The sequence below is a fragment of the Lutra lutra genome, chromosome 1, assembly GCF_902655055.1.
Source record: "Lutra lutra chromosome 1, mLutLut1.2, whole genome shotgun sequence".
In the NCBI taxonomy this organism is placed as follows: domain Eukaryota; kingdom Metazoa; phylum Chordata; class Mammalia; order Carnivora; family Mustelidae; genus Lutra; species Lutra lutra.
In genome coordinates, this window is record NC_062278.1 from 83683544 (window position 1) to 83701371 (window position 17828).

Below are 17828 nucleotides of genomic sequence, written 5' to 3' on the forward strand. Positions count from 1 at the left end.
GAATTCTAGTGATTCGGATATTTAAAATGCCCTTTAGCTGATGAACTAAATTCCTTCAGTCTTGCATGTAAATATAATCAGGCAGTGATGTCAGACCATTACTCTAACTATGAATACCTGACTTTCCGGGGTTGGCTAACCTGCACCCACATCAGAGGCCTAGAGGTCCCAGGAAAGAATTACTGACTTGGGAATAACAGGCGCTTTCATAGCCGAAATGACACTGCTGACCTAACCTCAGGAAGACTGGGGGTTTGACAATTTTTCCAGACACGATGATAGATTTGTGCTGCTGTATTTATATTCCATTGCCTGCCCCCTTAACAGCATGCAATACCAGGATGGTTGACTGAGGATAAGAATGGCATTTGTGACCTTGATTCACCTCATACTGAATTCTGCCGGACTCTGACTAGTGAGGTTCCTGTTCTTTCAACACAGTTTATTACTACAGTATTAAGTTGAACCCTACGAGAGTGATGTTTTTATAGGCCAAAGTAAGGGAGTCAGATGTCAGTATCGGGTTTTTTTCATACGATTCAAAACGATACCAAAAGAACTTTAAAGTTTTTTTTATCATTTTTTTATGGTATAGACATTATGACATCAGTCTAAAATTATTCTTACTACATTGTTGTTGTTGTTTCCTGATGGCTATTTGTCTTTTTAACTCTAAATGTTGTGGAAGTGGTTTTTATGTTTTTTCCCTTTGTTTCTTGATTACTTTGCATTATTCAGCAAGAAAGGCCAAATGTGCCTTTTTTACACCAACAACACATAACACAGTTTCTAAGCCTAAATCTTTCTTCAATAAATTTTTAAGGATAGAAATGTGATATTGTTGAGCTGAGTGATCTCATGACAGCAAGCAAAACTGTGTCAGCCAGATGACTGCTGGCATTCTCCTGAATGGTTTACGCAATCTCGGGAATAATAATACGTCCCCTGCAGTCAGCATGAGTCCTTTCTCGGTGGATGTATTTATAGTGAGTCATATAAATCTTTAATCCCTCGCACATATCTCTGTGCAAGGAATTTTCCAGGAACTTCCAGGAAACTACAAAAATGTGAACAAATTCCAAAATGTCAACTTAAAAAAAATGTATACTCAAAAAAAAAAAAAAAAAAAAAAAAAAAAAATATATATATATATATATATATATATATATATATGCCATTCCCAGTAGGGAACATCAAAAGAAAATACCTGTTGATTTTCGTTTGTTTTTAGTAAAGATGATGGATTCAGTTAATATTTTGGAATAAAAATCCAAGTCACTCTCAAATTCCCCAAATAATTCAAGGCAATAAGAAATAGCATGTATTTTTGACAACTAGATGCTTGAAGTAACTGCAGGGCTTCCAGACATTTTCACAAGATTAAAACTCACCACACAGCACAGCTTCAATGCTTTAAGCTAAACTTAAAAACCAAAACCATTCTAGCAGATGGAAATATGTCTAACTTTACATTTGCTACAGACTTCCTCTCTTAAGCTGGGCAATTCACTTAACCTCTTTTACATTATATTCTCCAACCTGTGCTTTAAATACATAGAGTACTAGTGAAATGCAAAATTGTAAAGAGTTTGTGTTGAGTTTTATTGATTTTAGTTATTCCTAAGTCTTCCTATACTTAACTATCCAACACTAATATTGAATATGAGCAATCTCACCTTTATTGTCACCATTAAAAAAAGAATTGTAAGAATCGTAAGCAATAAATCAATGTAAACACCTCTGAAAATGTCAGATTCTGCAGATATGCAGAAAATACTTGTCATTACCAAATGCTTGAATCCTCCTTTCCCTTTGTTAGCATGAGAATACATTCTTTCCTCTGATTTGGAGTGGGAGAAGGGATAGTAAGTAGTGTATGGAAAATAGAACCCTCCTAGTACCATCCCCAAAGGGGATGACAGTGCGTGGGTGAATGTGAATTGGATTCACTATCCTTCCATGGTGTTTCTTTCTGGGAGACACACTGTCTAGCTTTTCCTATGTTGGGGTAGCCTGTGAAAAGCTGTCAGGTCCAACAAGAAGGCTAGGACCTTCATCTAAATCTCAAGGGAATAACATGGCTGCTAACTGAGAAAGACTGTGAGAAAACTCTAATTAGCTGACAGTGTCTTCAAAACATCCAAATCTGTTCAACCCACTACCAGAAAGATGAGCTTGCCCTGGGCACTCTTCCATTTTAGTATCTGTGCCTCAAACCTATCATCTCTTCCAGGAACAGGGCACAAAAACTTAAGAAGTATGAGAAAATTTAGTAGTCAAAACAAATAATATTTTTAAAAAAATGAAAATGAATGCAAAAAGTTCATGATGAAACAAGAGATCAAAATTATAAATGGAAACATGATCAATATTACCTCTTGATCCTTTTGCCTCTGCTCCAGTATGTTTGGCAAGACATACTGATCCTGTCTTTGCTTAAAATGTTACTGAGGTTTTTTGGCACCTCCTTAAATTGTGCACCCGAGGGAAGTCCCGTTTCCTGACATCTTTTTCTTTGTTCTCTGTTTTCTGACTAGCTCACACTCTTGCTGGTTCCTGACAGATATCATCTCCTGACTATGATTTTTCTCCAAGAGGACAGGGATTGTGTCTCTTTGGGTCACAGCCAAATCCCACACAAAGCTGAATTTTTAGCATAGTACCTGGCACATAGTAGCTGCTTCATACATGCTGCTGAATGATTGGGAGAAAAAGCTCTTGGAGTTCCTTGCTGTGTCTGGCTTCCTTGCATGCTTACGTGGTTGGGAAGATGTCTCTGACTGGACCCCTACCCCAGAGCCTATTTTAGTGAACACGGACCCTTCCAGGAGTTTCCTAAACACTAGGGACAGAGAACCAGAAACAATATATTTTGAGGTTTGAAAAAAATTGGAGTCGGTGAACTTAAGTGCACCTAATAGATTCAAATAGAAATAAAAAAGATGATTGACCTTATTGGGGGGGAAAGCAATTAAAATATTGTGAGGGTGTTTTCAAACTATCTGTTTTGCAAAAAAAACGCAGGGTATGGTAATTTTTATGATTTAAGACTTTCTCCCCTCCCCAATGGGTGTCTGAAATTTCTCACATTTAGGGTGTTCAGAGCACATACCTTCAATGGTACACTGATCGGGGATTGGAATCTTCTTTCCGATTTCCACAGCATATGCTTTTACTTTACTGAAGTTTTCCTTTAAGTGCAAGTAGAGCTTATCTTGGTATTCTACAGGACTTGCAATTGTTTCTGGAGTTTCTCCCTGACAGTTTTCTTTAACTGTTTCTGGCAAATTCTCTGATTCTGTATGCATAATACTTGGGTGTGAAACTGAAGAATTTCCCAGCTGTGATCTGTCAGAGTTTGCCTTAAAGGGCAACTTATCATTTCCTTGGCGAAGTGGGTCTGTTTCTGAAAGAAAGAAGCTGGTTGGCTTATTTTCACTCTCTACAACTTCCTCATCATCTGAACTCTCGTTCTTCATTAGTGCAGTGTGCAAAGCCAAACTCTTTGACCTGAAATACAAACAAAAAGCCAAGACAGGTAAAGAAGCCAAGCTAGAACTCACTGAGAAGAAAAGAAAGGATAATAACAGTTGGGAAAAATGACTTCCTCTAGAGTGTGAAACTGAGAATTGATGCTATTAACAGATTTGATAAAAATATAGATCAGCAACAAGTTACCTAGTAAGCCAAATCCTTGAAGATACAGGCCACCTCCAAAAACAGACATTTAAAAAGTCAATTTCATGGCAAAACTAACTGGAAAATAGTAGACTTACATACTTATAATCTTTTTCCCCTACTTTTGCTTCTGCTTTTTCATCAGAAAACAAGAGAGGCTTTTGACAGTCATTCTCAAAATAGCACATCTATAGGGGTGCCTGGGTGGCTCAGTCTAAGTGTCTGTCGTTGGTTCAGGTCATGATCCCAGGGTGTTGGGATCGATCCCCACATCATACTCCCTGCTCAGTGTTAAGCCTGCTTTTCCTTTTCCCTTTGCCTGCTTCTCTGCCTGTTTGTGCTCTCTCTTGTTCTCTGATAAATAAATAAATAAATAAAATCTTTAAAAGATATATATAGCACATCTATATTTAAAGTATTTTTTAAAAATAAGCCATAGATTTGTTTTCCATCTGTATTCTCCTTTTAAAAATAATAAAAAATAAAGTAAGCTTCTTTGGATAATGGAAGCATGGTGAACACCATTTCATTCATGAAAAGATGGGACTTTGGGTGCTATAGGTGAGAGATATTTAAAAACCACCCCATAACAGTGTGATAACATAATTTCTAGCAAACATGAAGTGCATACTTTAAAAAACCAGCCAAGCAAAGCTTATACCTGTTAAATCTAATGTCCTTTCTTTCTTCCTTAGAAAATTGGCCCAAACTGTATCTTCTGATAGAGCTGGGAGTATTGTTCTCAGCATTTATTTTGTCTTCAAAAGCCTGTATTTTAACTTGCAGCTTTTCATGGTCTTCATTTTCAGCCAAAGTGAGTTTGATTTTTTCCAGCTTCTCAGGGATTTCAACCTCAGTGGTTGGTTTTTTCCTAAAGGAATAAAAACCATTGCATTAAATGATGGTCACATATACCCTCAAGACAGTATTACTCTCTATTTAACTACTTCTTATTCAAAATGGAAAAATTTACCAGAGGAATTTTTGATTAGTCATTTAGCAAATGTTTATTGAGTAACTACAATGGACATAGGATATATTTTTTTTAAGATTTTGTTTTTAAGTAATCTCTACACCCAACATGGGGCTTGAACTCATAACCCCAAGATAAAAAGCCACATGCTCTACACACTGACCTTGTTGTCCCCATTTTTTTTTTAAAGAAAATTATATTTGTTCCAGTTTCTGTCATATACATTGTTTCTGTGGTAGGAAATGTGCTCATAATAGTCACCATCTCTGCCAGCCCATCACTGGGGTCTCCCATGTACCTTTTTCTAGCCCATCTCTTCTTTATGGATGCCTGCTATTCCTCTATAAATACGCCCGAACCAATTATAGATTTATTCTATAAAAGACCATTCAATCAATGGGTGTATGATTTAAATCTTTGGGGAACATTTCTTTGGAGCTGCTGAGGTCATCCTACTTATTGTGATGGCCTACAACCATTATGGGGCCATTTGCAAGTCCTTGCATTATACAACCATCATGAACTGACAGATGTGTGGCCTGCTAGTGGGAGCGGTGTAGGTGGGAGACTTTTTTTATGCAACCACACAGATCCTCTTCAGCTTCTGATTAGCCGTAACATTACAGATCACTCTAGGTATGATCTGAACCCTTTGCTCAATCTTGCCTGCACTGATACTCACACTCTAGGGCTCTTTGTTGCAGCCAATAGCGAATTGATCTGTGTGCTAAACTTCCTTCTCTTTAAAAAAAAAATTTTTTTTTTATTTGAGTATAGTTGAAACACCATATTCAGGTGAATAATGGACATAGGTCTTTGAAATTGTTTCTATAGCTACTTCTGCTAGAATTGTATAAACATTGGTGTGTGTGTGCCAACTTCAAGTTAGAAGGAGTTTTTTAAGAATTCAGAGAATAAAAAGCAGTTTGTATGGTTATCTACCCTATTTTTATCCAGTTCTACAAAAGCATGGCTTTCACATGAAATTAATGCCAGATAATTTTTAGAAAAATTTTAAGGGGTGATTTGTTTGTGCTGAAATTGATGGAACATTTCAAATGGACTGTATAAACTCATGGTGTTGTTAATTTTATGGCAATCAGTGTGATTCTTTTATATTATGAAATAAGAAAAACCTTTCTATTGGGCCTCAATCCCAGGACCCTAGGATCATGACCTGAGCTAAAGGCAGATGCTTAACTGACTGAGCTACCCAGGCATTCCAATTTTTTATTAAACAATCACTATCAATATGAGATTATTATTCTTTCTTTTTAAATATAAGGGTTAATAATCCCTAGAAATCCATTCATCAAGGTGGCTTAATAATTCTGTTGGTTTGTCTGTGTGTAATTACCTGGATGGCTCTCTTTACTACTTTTTCTTAGAGGTTAATGAAAATGGCCTCAAACATACAAAACAATCCTGGCTTTTTCAAATATATGGCTATTTCCCCCTAAGGACCAAGGTAAACCTGGCATAGTACATAGGTGAGAGTGAGAAAATACAATTCTGGTTTTTCTAATGGCACTGCTTTTTAGGGAAAATCAACATGAAAGTGCTGGTAACAGTTTTTTCCAAATACACTTCACCCATTCTGGGGCCATGTGTGTGGTGGGCACTGGGAAATGTTGGTTGGCAGCTTTCCTGGCTGGCCCAGAGAGAAGTACTGGTTTTATGGGAGGGTTCATAGTTTTGGGGCCTTCAGTTTTTAAAATTCCCATTAGTCCAGCCCAGGAACAGATGTAATTGGTTCCACTGGGAAAGCAAGTAGATCATCACTTAAGTAACCAGGATATTGTTTATTGTCTAATAAAATATTGCTGAGAAAACTTAAATACATATTTATATAATTTTTATAGGCTTCCTATAGTTTTACATACATAATGCAAAATTTATTATCTATATCATGCTTCATTGAAATATACATGAGTAGATTTTAAGAATCAGTACATGGGAATAAAGGCTAATCATGAGCATGTTTTCCTTTATGATATATATGATACTGGCTGCCCACAACAGATGGGAGCTTTTGACATCTTCCAGCCAGATGATTCTAAAAATTGAACTTTTACTCCTGTTACAAATGAAACAAAGATAGTACTATCACTGGGTGTTATTTTACAAACCATGATGATTATTAAGGTTATTTTTAAAAGATCCAATGGGACTTCTGGGGAAGATGATGGAGTAGGAAGATCCTAAGCTCACCTTGTCCCAAGGATACAGCTAGATAACACCCACATCAACGTAAATAACCCAAAAAATGACCTTAAGATTGGCAGAACAGAATCTCGACAGCTAAATGTAGAGAAAAGTCCACACTGAAGAGGGTAGAAAGGGTAGAGACATGGTGGAGGCTAAATGGATCCATGGGACTGTCCAAGGAGGAAGGGAAACCATGGGCATGAAGAGGAGGAACAGACCCTCACAACAAGCACCCCGAGCTGGGAAACCCACACAAGTAAGATGAATCCCCATAACATTTGGTTTTGGAAACCACAGGGGACTAATTCTGTGAGTTCTTATGATAGGGGTTTAAAATCAGCAGGCTACACTCTGGGAGAGCCAGAGGGCAAGAGGAAACCAATTCCCTGCCCTTAAAGAGACAGCACAACAGGGGTGCCTGGGTGGCTCAGTGGGTTAAAGCCTCTGCCTTCGGCTCAGGTCATGATCCCAGGGGCCTGGATCGAGCCCCGCGTTGGGCTCTCTGCTCGGCAGGGAGCCTGCTTCCTCCTCTCTCTCTGCCTGCCTCTCTGCCTATTTGTGATCTCTGTCAAATAAATAAGTAAAATCTTAAAAAAAAAAGAGAGAGAGACAGCACAACAAACAGCTCTGTAGAGATACAGCCTAGAAGTAGCAATTTGAAAAACGTTTGGGGTACCTGGGAAGATTTATTTACTAATTTCAGAGAATGTGCTGGAGGAGCAGACATCTTTAAGAGACTTCTCCAGGGACAAAGGAACTGACAAACACAATTTCCCTCTCGGGCTCCCCAGCCTACACACATGAACACATGTGGGAACCAGCGCAGCACGACCACACTCACCTAATTTGCTGGCAGCATGTCCCACCCCTGTGTTCTCCCGTAGACATGACCCCTTTAGTCCTGCTGCAGTTTTCTAAAGCAATTCAAGGTCCATTCCCACAACACTCCTGCATGAAGCATGTTAACACTGTAAGTTCCACCCCCACATTCTCCTGCAAAACCACCCCCAATGGGTTAGGGGCAGGCATCTGGTCTGAATGCAGGCACTAACTACCAATAAACCTTCTCAAGGGACAACATAGGAAAGCACATTGCTAATCAGTTCTACCGCATCTCTGGCAAATTCCTGGTCTGACTCATCTCAAGAACAGGGCAGACCCAAACTAACCCAATAACAACACAGGTACCAAACACTGTCCACAATAGGCAAAGAGAGATGGGGCTGAAAGCAAAAGTGGCTTAGCCAAAGCAGTGGGGCACATTCAACACACATAGGAGACACCCATGAAGTAACATTCTGGTGAAGAAGTCACATTGCACTGCAGGGCACTACAGGACCTCTTCTTCATAAGGCCACTACTTTCAAGATCAGGAAATGCAGATGACTTTCCTAACACATAGAAAGAGCACAAACAGGAGCACCCGAGTGGCTCAGTCAGTTAAGTGTCCAACTCTTGGTTTTGGCTTAGGTCAAGATCTCACAGGGTCATGGGATTAAGCCCTATGTTGGGGGTCCATGCTTAGCTGGAGTCTGCTTGAAAGATTCTCTCACTCTGCCCCTTCCCCCATCAAATAAAGAAATCTTAAAAAAAAAAAATTTAAAAAGGAGCACAAAGAGTTAGACAAAAGGAGGAGACAGGGGAATATGTTCCCAATGAAGACCAGGACAAAATCATAGAAAGAGAGCTAAATGAAATAGAGGTGAGTAATATGCCTGTTGGAGAACTGAAAGTAATGCTCATAAAGAAAGAAAAGAATAGATGACCTCAGTGAAACCCTTAACAAAGAGATAGAAAACATAAGAAAGATCTAATCAGAGATGAAGAACTCAATAACTGAAAGTAAAAATACACTACAGAGAATAAATAGTAGACTAGAAGAAGCAGAAGAACAGATCAGCAACCCAGAATACAGAGTAATAGAAAGCAATCAAGCTGAAGAGGAGAGAGAAGAAATAATAATAATAATAATAATAATAATAATAATAATAAGACGACGACAACGACTTAAAGAACTCTGCAACACCATCAAGCATAATTACATTTAAATATAGGGATACCAGAAGGAGAAAAGAGAGAAAGGGGGAAGAAATTTTATTTGAGGAAATAATAGCTGAAATTTTCCCAGTCTGGGGAAGGAAACAGAAATCTGGAACAAATAGGCACAGAGAACTCCCAACAAAATCAACCCAAGGAGTTCCACACAAAGACACTTAGTAACTCAAGTGGCAAAAAGTAGTGATAAAGAGAGAATTTTCAAAACAGCAAGGGGAAAGAAAATGTTACATACGAGGGAGTCTCTATAAGGTTATCAGCTGATTTTTCAGCAGAAACTTGGAAGACTAGAAGAGAGTGGCATAATATATTCAAAGTGTTGAAAGAAAAAACCCTCTAATTAAGAATACTCTATCCACCAAACCTATTGTTCAGAATAGAAGAAGGAGATATAAACTCATGACACAAACTGAGGGTTGCTGGGAGGTGGGGGGTAGAGATAGGGTGGCTGGGTTATGGACAGTGGGGAGGGTATGTGCTATGGTGAGTGCTATGAAATATGCAAGCCTGATGATTCACAGACTTATACCCCTGGGGCAAATAATACATTATATGTTAATTTAAAGAAAAAAGAAAAAAAAACTGCTGGGAAAAAAAGGGGGGGGGGGTTAAGAGTTTTTACAAAAGTAAAACTGACCACTAAATCAGTCTGACAAGAAATGTTAAAGGGGACTCTTTGAGTGGAAAGAAAAGACATAAGTAGGTGTAAGAAAAGTAGGAAGCACAAAAGCAGTAAAATTCATCTTATCTATAAAAATCAGTCAAGCAACTCAAAAAATAAAAGGATATAAAATGTGTCATCCCCACATGTGGGGATAAAGAAGTAAAAACTGGTTCAGATTTACAGGGTCATCAATTTAATATAGACCATTATATGCATAAGATATTATACACAGACCTAATGGTACCCACAAATCAAAAACCAGTAATAGGTACGCAATAACAACAAAAAAGGCAAGGAATCCAAGTGTATTACTAAAGAAAATCAGCAAGCCATGAGAGAGAAGAGCAAGAGAAGAAAGGAACAGAGAAAAACTGCAAAAACAACCAAAAAACAAACAACAAAATGGTAACAAATAAATTCCTATCAATATTTACTTTGAATATAAATGGACTAAGCACCCCAATCAAAAGACATAGAGTGATAGAGTGGATAAAGCAACAAGACCCATCCAAATGTTGCCTACAAGACTTATTTCACACCTAAAGACACATCTACAGATTGAATATGAAGGGATGGAAAATCAGTCATCATGCAAATAGAAGTTGAAAGAAAGCCGGAGTAGCAATACTTACATAAAATAGACTTTAAAACAAAGACTGTAACAAGAGGCAAAGAAACACACTATATAATCATAAAGGGAACAATACAAGAAGAAGATATAACAGTTGTAAATAACAGCTGTAAATATGCATCCAATGTGGGAGCACCCAAATACAAAAAAGCAGCCAATAACAAATATAAATATGTCACTGATAATAATACAATCATTATTGGGGACGCCTGGGTGGCTCAGTGGGTTAAGCCTCTGCCTTCGGCTCAGGTCATGATCTCAGTGTCCTGGGATCCAGCCCCGCATCAGGCTTTCTGCTCAGCAAGGTGCCTGTTTCCCCTCTCTCTCTGCCTGCTTCTCTGCCTACTTGTGATCTCTCTGTGTGTGTCAAATAAATAAATAAAATATTTTAAAAATACAATCATTATTGTAGTATGTATGTATGTATGTATGTGATTTTAAAACTCTATGCACATCAATGAACAGGTCATCCAAAAGAAAATCCACAAGAAAGCAGTGACTTTGAATGACACATTGGATCAGAGGGATCTAACAGATATATTCAGAACATTCCATCCTAGAGCAGCAGAATGCACATTCTTTTCAAGGGCACAGGGAACATTCTCCAGAATAATTCACATATTAGGCCACAAAAGAAGCCTCAACAAATTAAAAAGGACTGAAGTCATTCCACGCATCTTTTCTGACCACAACACTGTGAAACTAGAAATCAACAATAAGAAAAATCTGGAAAGAACACAAATACATGGAGGTTAAATAACGTGCTCCTAAACAATGAATGGGTCAACCCAGAATTCAACAAGGAAATAAAAAATATATATATATACAGAGAAGAAAATGAAAACACAACAGTCCAAAACCCTTAAGATGCAAGAAAAGTGGTTCCATAGCAATAAAGACCTACCTCAAGAAGCAAGGAAAATCTCAAATGAACAATCTGATCTTACACCTAAAGGAGCTAGAAAAAGAAGGAAAAACAAAACCCAAAGCCAGTAAAAGGAAGGAAATGATAAAGATTAGAGCAGAAACAAATGAAATATAAACTAAAACAAAACAAAACAAAAAGGAGTGGAACAGATCAATCAAACCAGGCCCCAGTTCTTTAAAAAGAAAAACAAAATAAATAAACCTTTAACCAGAGTCATAAAGAGAGAGAGAGAGAGAGAGAGATCAAACAAACTCTAACATTTAGAAATAAAGAGGAGAAATAACAACTGACAGCACAGAAATACAAAGGATTATAAGAGTATATTATGAAAACTTTATGTCAACAAATAGGACAACCTGGGGGGGGGGGGAGGATAAATTCCTAGTAACATAAAGCCTTCTAAAACTGACCCAGGAAGAAATAGAAAATGTGAAGAGACCAAATATTAGTAATGAAATTGAATCAGTAATCAAAGAACTCTCAACAAATAAGAGTCCAGAGTGCAGAGAGCTTCAAAGGTAATTCTACCAAACATTTAAAGAAGAGTTAATACTTATTCTTCTCAAAATATTTTTTAAAAAAAAGCAGAAGAGGAAGGAAAGTTTCCAAATTCATTCTATGAGGCTAGCATTATCCTGATACCAAAACCAGATAAATACACTACAAAAAAAAAAAAAAGAGGTCAATATCTCAGATGAATATAAATGCAAAAATCCTCACCAGAATACTAGGAAACTGAATCCAACAATACATTAATAAAATCATGCATCACAATCAAGTGGGATTTATTCATGGGATGCAAGAGTAGTTCGATATTCATAAATCAATCAATGTGATACACACATAATCAAGAGAAAGAATAAAAACTATATGATCATTTGAATAGCTGCAGAAAAGACATTTGACAAAGAATAACATCTATTCATCATTAAAACCTCCCACAAAGTAGGTTTAGAGGGAACATACCTCAATATAATAAAGGCCATATATGAAAAAACAGCAAACATCACACTCCATGGTAAAACACTGAGAACTTTTTCCCTAACATCAGGAATAAGACAAGGATAGTCAACTCTCATCACTTTTATTCAATATAATATTGGAAGTTCCAGCCACAGCAATCAGACAAGAAAAAGAAATAAAAGACATCCAAATTGATAAGGAAGAAGTAAAGCATTCACTATTTGTCGATGACATGATACTATATATTAAAAAGTCTAACAATGCCACCAAAAAAAAAAAAAAAATACCCCTATAACAAACCCTACTAGAACTGATAAATAAATTCAGTAAATTTGAAGGATACAAAATCAATATACAGGAATCAGTTGCATTTCTATACAACAATAATGAAGTAGAAGAAATAGAATTTTTTTAAAAATCCTATTTACAATTGCACCAAAACAATAAAATATGTAGGAATAAACTTAACCAAGAAGGTGAAAGACCTGTACTCTGAAAACTATGAAGCACTGATGAAGGAAATTGAAGATGACAAAAATAAATGGAAAGATATCTCATATTTATGGATTGGAAGAATAAATATTGTTAAAATATCCATACTTCCCAAAACAAGCTACAGATTTAATGCCATCCCTATCAAATATCAATAGCATTTTTCTCAGAACTAGAACAAATAATCCTGAAACTGGTATGGAACCACAAAAGACTTGGAGCAACTGAAGTAATCTTGAAAAAGAACCAAACTGGAGGTATCACAATCCTAGTTTTCAAGATATACAACAAATCTATAGTAATCAAAAGAGTATGGTACTGACACAAAAATAGACACATAGATCAAAGGAACAGAATAGAGCCCAAAAGGAAACCCACGATTATATGGTCCATTAATCTTTGACAAAGGAGACAAGAAGATGCAATAGGAAAGTCTCTTGAACAAACTGGATAGCCACATGCAAAAGAATGAAACTGGACCAATTTCTCACATCATGCACAATTAACTCAAAATAGATTAAAGACTTAAAATGAGACCTAGAATCATAGAAGCCCTAGAAGAGAACACAGGTAGGATTTTCTCTGCCATCTGACATAGCAACATTTTTCTAGATGGGTCCCCTGAGACAAGGAAAACAAAAACAAACATAAACTATTGGGACTACATCAAAATAAAAAGCTTCTGTACAGTCAAGGAAACAATCAATAAAACTAAAAGGCAACCTGCTGAATGGGAGAAGATATTTGCAAATGACATATCCAGTAAAGGGTTAGTATCCAAAATATATAAAGAACTTATACAACTCAACACCAAACAAATAATCCAATTTAAAAATGGGCAGAAGACATGAACAGACATTTCTCCAAAGAAGACATCCAGATGGTCAACAGACACATGAAAAGATGCTCAACATCTCTCATTATCAGGGAAATGCAAATCAAAACCACAATGAGCTATCACTTAACACCTATCAGTATGGCTAAATTCAATACCCCAAAACAACAAGTGTTGGTAAAAATGTAGAGGAAGAGGAATTCTTTTGTACTGTTGTAGGAAAGCAAACTGGTACAGCCACTATGGAAAACATAGTTTTTTTGGGGTTTGGAGGTTTCTCAAAAAGTTAAAAACAGAAATGCCATGTGATCTAGTAATTCTACTACTGGGTATTTACCCAAAGGTAAGAAAACATGGATTCAGGGGCACCTGGGTGGCTCAGTGGGTTAAAGCCTCTGCCTTCAGCTCAGGTCATGGTCCCGGGGTCCTGGGATTGAGCCCCGCATCGGGCCCTCTGCTCAGCGGGGAGCCTGCTTCCTCCTCTCTCTCTCTGCCTGCCTCTCAGCCTACTTGTGATCTCTGTCTGTCAAATAAATAAATAAAATCTTAAAAAAAAAAAAAAGAAAACATGGATTCAAAGATACATGCCCCCCTATGTTTATTACAGCATTATTTATAATAAACATATTATAGAAGCAGCCCAAGTATCCATCTGTAGAAGAGTGATAGAGAAGTGATGTGTATATATTTATAATAGAATATTACTCACTTCAAGTTTTTGAACTTTATTTCAGAAATTTCCATAGCTGGGATTATTAAAACTTAATGATTTTTTAAGGTATAAAGTACACACAATATGCATACATTAGATATTGAGCATTATGCAAATTTTAAAATCTAAAAACATACAACTTACTAGAGGAAGAATTTCTCACGAACTCACAATTTTTTTTTCTTTCTACATAAAGCTCTGGGTTGTAACAACAGCTAACAGCATTTTCTTCCAAAAAACTTTGAATTTCATGTGATTATATTAAATGTTCCTGGATAATTTTATTGGATCAGTTTCTGGCTTTAAAATATCTATCTATCTATCTATCTATCTATCTATCTATATATATATATTTTTTTTACTTAGAGAGATCTTCATTTGATTTTGTGTACTTTTTTATATCAATTTCCCTATCTATATAATAGGGAAAACAACTGTATTTAACTCATAATGTTGTTGCAAAGATGAAATAACAGAATGAAGCAGTTTTCCTAACAGATAACACACTGCTCAAAAGACATTGGATTTTATTAGTATGACTGTTATTATTAACTGATATTATTATTATTATTATTATTCCTTTGGAAACTTCATCAGCCTTGTCTGTCTTATGTTAATATGTAGAGAACACATCAGTGGTCTGGACACAGGCAGACCAATATTCCATATCCTGGAGGGAATTAACATCCCCTGGAGAGCGCCATGGCAACAGACTTTAGGAGAGGACAGTCAGCTCCCTTTCTCTGCCCCTGTCTCTAGTTACCAGGTGTTGGCTATGAAGCCAGCTGTCAGGCCTCTTGTAGTTGGGGGCATGCCTTCTTTCATTCTCAGATTGCCTTGTAACATCCCTCGGAGGGGACTTTGGGCATGAGAGAGGTTATGGGTTACCCCTATACATTTACTCACCCCAAGAGGGGCAAGTCAGGTAGGTATTTTTAGGGTAGGGTTGCCTGGTAAAATACAGGATACCCAATAAAATTTGAATTTCAGATCAACAACCTATTTTTTTTGGTGTGAGTATACCCCTAGTGGGATATACTAAAAGTGTATAATACTATACTAAAATGATTATACCAAAAAATTATTTGTTCTTTATCTGAAGTTCAACTGGGTATCCTGTACTTGTATTTGTTAAATCTGTCTGGGGTAAATCCCTGCTGCTTGGTGGGCAGGGACCTGTACTGATCATCTTTGTTTCCTTGGATCTGGCACAATGCTTGACACACATAGGTACCTGAAGTGTTTGTTGATTAAATGAACACAGATCACCTTGGTTTCCTAAACCAGCCTACCCTCTGGGTCCCCCAAACCTTCTGAGTTCTACTAGATGCCCATGAGGCACTGGCCACTTCTCCTGGCTTATAAGGGGTAGTGGGTGGGGTGGTATCATTTGGTAAATATCAAATGTAGAGAAGCAGAGAGCAAGAGTAAGAGTAAAATGAGGGATTTGCAAAAGGCCAAATAGGAAGAGTGAAGAAATGACAATAAAATATCTGGGCCAGAGAAGTGATCACTATATATGAGGTTGATGAGCATTACTGAGAAGTAGAATTCTTGCCACAAAGACTTTCTTTTATACACAATATTCCTTGTTTTCATGATTTGGAGCTTCGTTAACTTAGAAGTCAGGGGCCAGGGGTGGTCATGAAGAGTCACCAAGGCAGCCAGAGCCACAAGATGGACCAAAGACAACTTTTTGTCACTGGTCATCGAACCACCTGGGTCTTGTTACAGAATTTTGCTGGCAGGGAGTTAGGACATGTTTTGGTTCCAATAGGCTGGAAGGTCAGGAAACAGTAGACAGAAGTTTGAGTTTATAGTAAACATTCATGCTCCTTCACTTCTCCTAGATTTTAAATTTGGTCTAAAAAGACAGGAGAGAATTTGTTCAGGACCAAAACCTTTTCTGGAGATAAACTCTTTTTTCCTTGGAGAGCAAGGAAATGCTTCACAAATGCAAAAGCATGGATGGAGCCATGGGTCCTGAGTGTGTTTACTTGTTGGGGGTGGAGGTAGGGGCCAGTGGGTTGGGCTCATGCAAGGGGTTGTTATTTCTCTTCCATTTGTCACTTTTAACTCCAGAGGTAATTTTACAGAAATCTTTGTCAGAGTTCTATAATCCCCTAAATATTAACTTGGCTTTAACTCAAAATGCCACATTTAAGAGGCTCAGATGATTTCCAGTCTGAACAGTTTCTGGTCTTTTTGCCAAAGTAAAGTTTTTAAAAGTACCTCTAGGGATGCTCAGGGGGAGGCCAAATTACCTCCCTCTGGTGTGAGCATGACTCCCCTTGGAAACAAATTAGCCCTTGGGCAGCTAGCTCACTGCTCTCACTAAGCCTAAAGATGAGACTATGAAGCTGGCAGGGGTGCAGAGACTGGCAGCCTCTCCTCCTGGCTCCTTAGGTCAAAGAAAAATAATGTTAAAGTTTGATGATCTTGGCTTATGATCCCATGTCCAGAATATGTACTCCTGCAAAGTTCAGTTTGTTAGAAGAGAAGTAGGAAAACATGATGGATCAAATCCACAATGGAGTCCTAAATTCTTAGGATGTTGTGTTCCTTCCTCTTCAGCAATTTCTTGGCTCATCAGTCATCATAAGAATGACAGAGGATCCCCCAGCTCCACAGCGCTCTTCTGTTTTGGGACTGTAAGAAGTAAATGGTGCTGGAACAGCCACACTCCAATACTACGGGAAAGGACAATGATAAGTCTGGGTCTTGGTACTCTAGTCTGCTTCTGACCTGCTTCATGGGTAAGACCAGAGACCAGTAGATGTCTGGTTATATGGGGACCAGTCATATAACAGTTGTACTCCACTGGCACAACTTTGCCTCAAATGAAGTAACTTTATGGTTTATTTCATTCACACAAGATATTTTTAAAGGGTTCTCAAAAAGAGATGGTTGTGGGGAAATGAACTGAACATAGTCTTACAGGGAAGGTTTGTGACTCTAATCTCCTGTTTATTTTTGATGTGGTAAATCCCTTTATAAATCTAAGTCTCATTTTTGTCCTATAAAAATGGGGTTAATGATAGAGTACCATCAGATTGTTGAAAGCATTATATGATGGATTTGACAGCGTAGCGCACACAGAATGGGCATGAAAAAGTCAAATGGCAAAACCCTGGGTGGCTGCTAGGCTGTGTGGACATGTGACACGAAAAGAAGGTGGCTTGTGTAGGTGACACCAAACCTGGAAGATGAGCTTCTCTTGCTCACAGCTGGGGGGACCATACCATGCTCTTACTCCCATAGCATCTTAAAGAGTATGGACAAAAGGATAGTGAACCTTGCTACTGGGATGTAGAAATAGTTGGTTAAAAACAACAACAACAACAACAACAACAACAACAACAACAACTCTGTACAGTCAGCATAAATTCTGAGCAATTGTAGACAGAGAATTCCTTGCAGTTAGAAGAAAAATTGAAAGCCCTGATATGAGGAAGTGACTGTTCTAACACAGATGCTCAGCCAATTGCTTACTTTTCATTCAGCCCACAGGAGAGAGAATGGAATATGGAAAAAGGATGAGCAAAAAGTGCAGAGCCCCTGCCCTCAAAGTGGGCTCACAGGGCCAGCAGTGTCAGTATCACCTTGCAAGTTGTGGAGAGGCAGAAATTCAAGAGCCACCCCAGACCCACTGAATCAGAATTTGCATTTTAACACAATCCCCGGGTACC

General features: G+C 37.7%; 1 protein-coding gene across 7 annotated transcripts in view; it reads right to left on the bottom strand.

Moving 5' to 3' along the window:
- VEPH1 (ventricular zone expressed PH domain containing 1) overlaps positions 1-17828 on the bottom strand; it is a 254978-nt gene that overhangs the window by 109282 nt on the left and 127868 nt on the right. For all 7 annotated transcript variants that reach the window (XR_007127157.1, XM_047728863.1, XM_047728862.1 and 4 more), the window contains 2 exons: positions 4340-4549; positions 3113-3510 (listed from right to left, as the gene is read on the bottom strand). Coding sequence is in view for 6 of the 7 variants with exons in the window: in XM_047728863.1 (XP_047584819.1) it covers positions 3113-3510; positions 4340-4549 (608 nt within the window). In the remaining variant the exon portion in view is untranslated. The remainder of the gene's footprint in view (positions 1-3112; positions 3511-4339; positions 4550-17828) is intronic.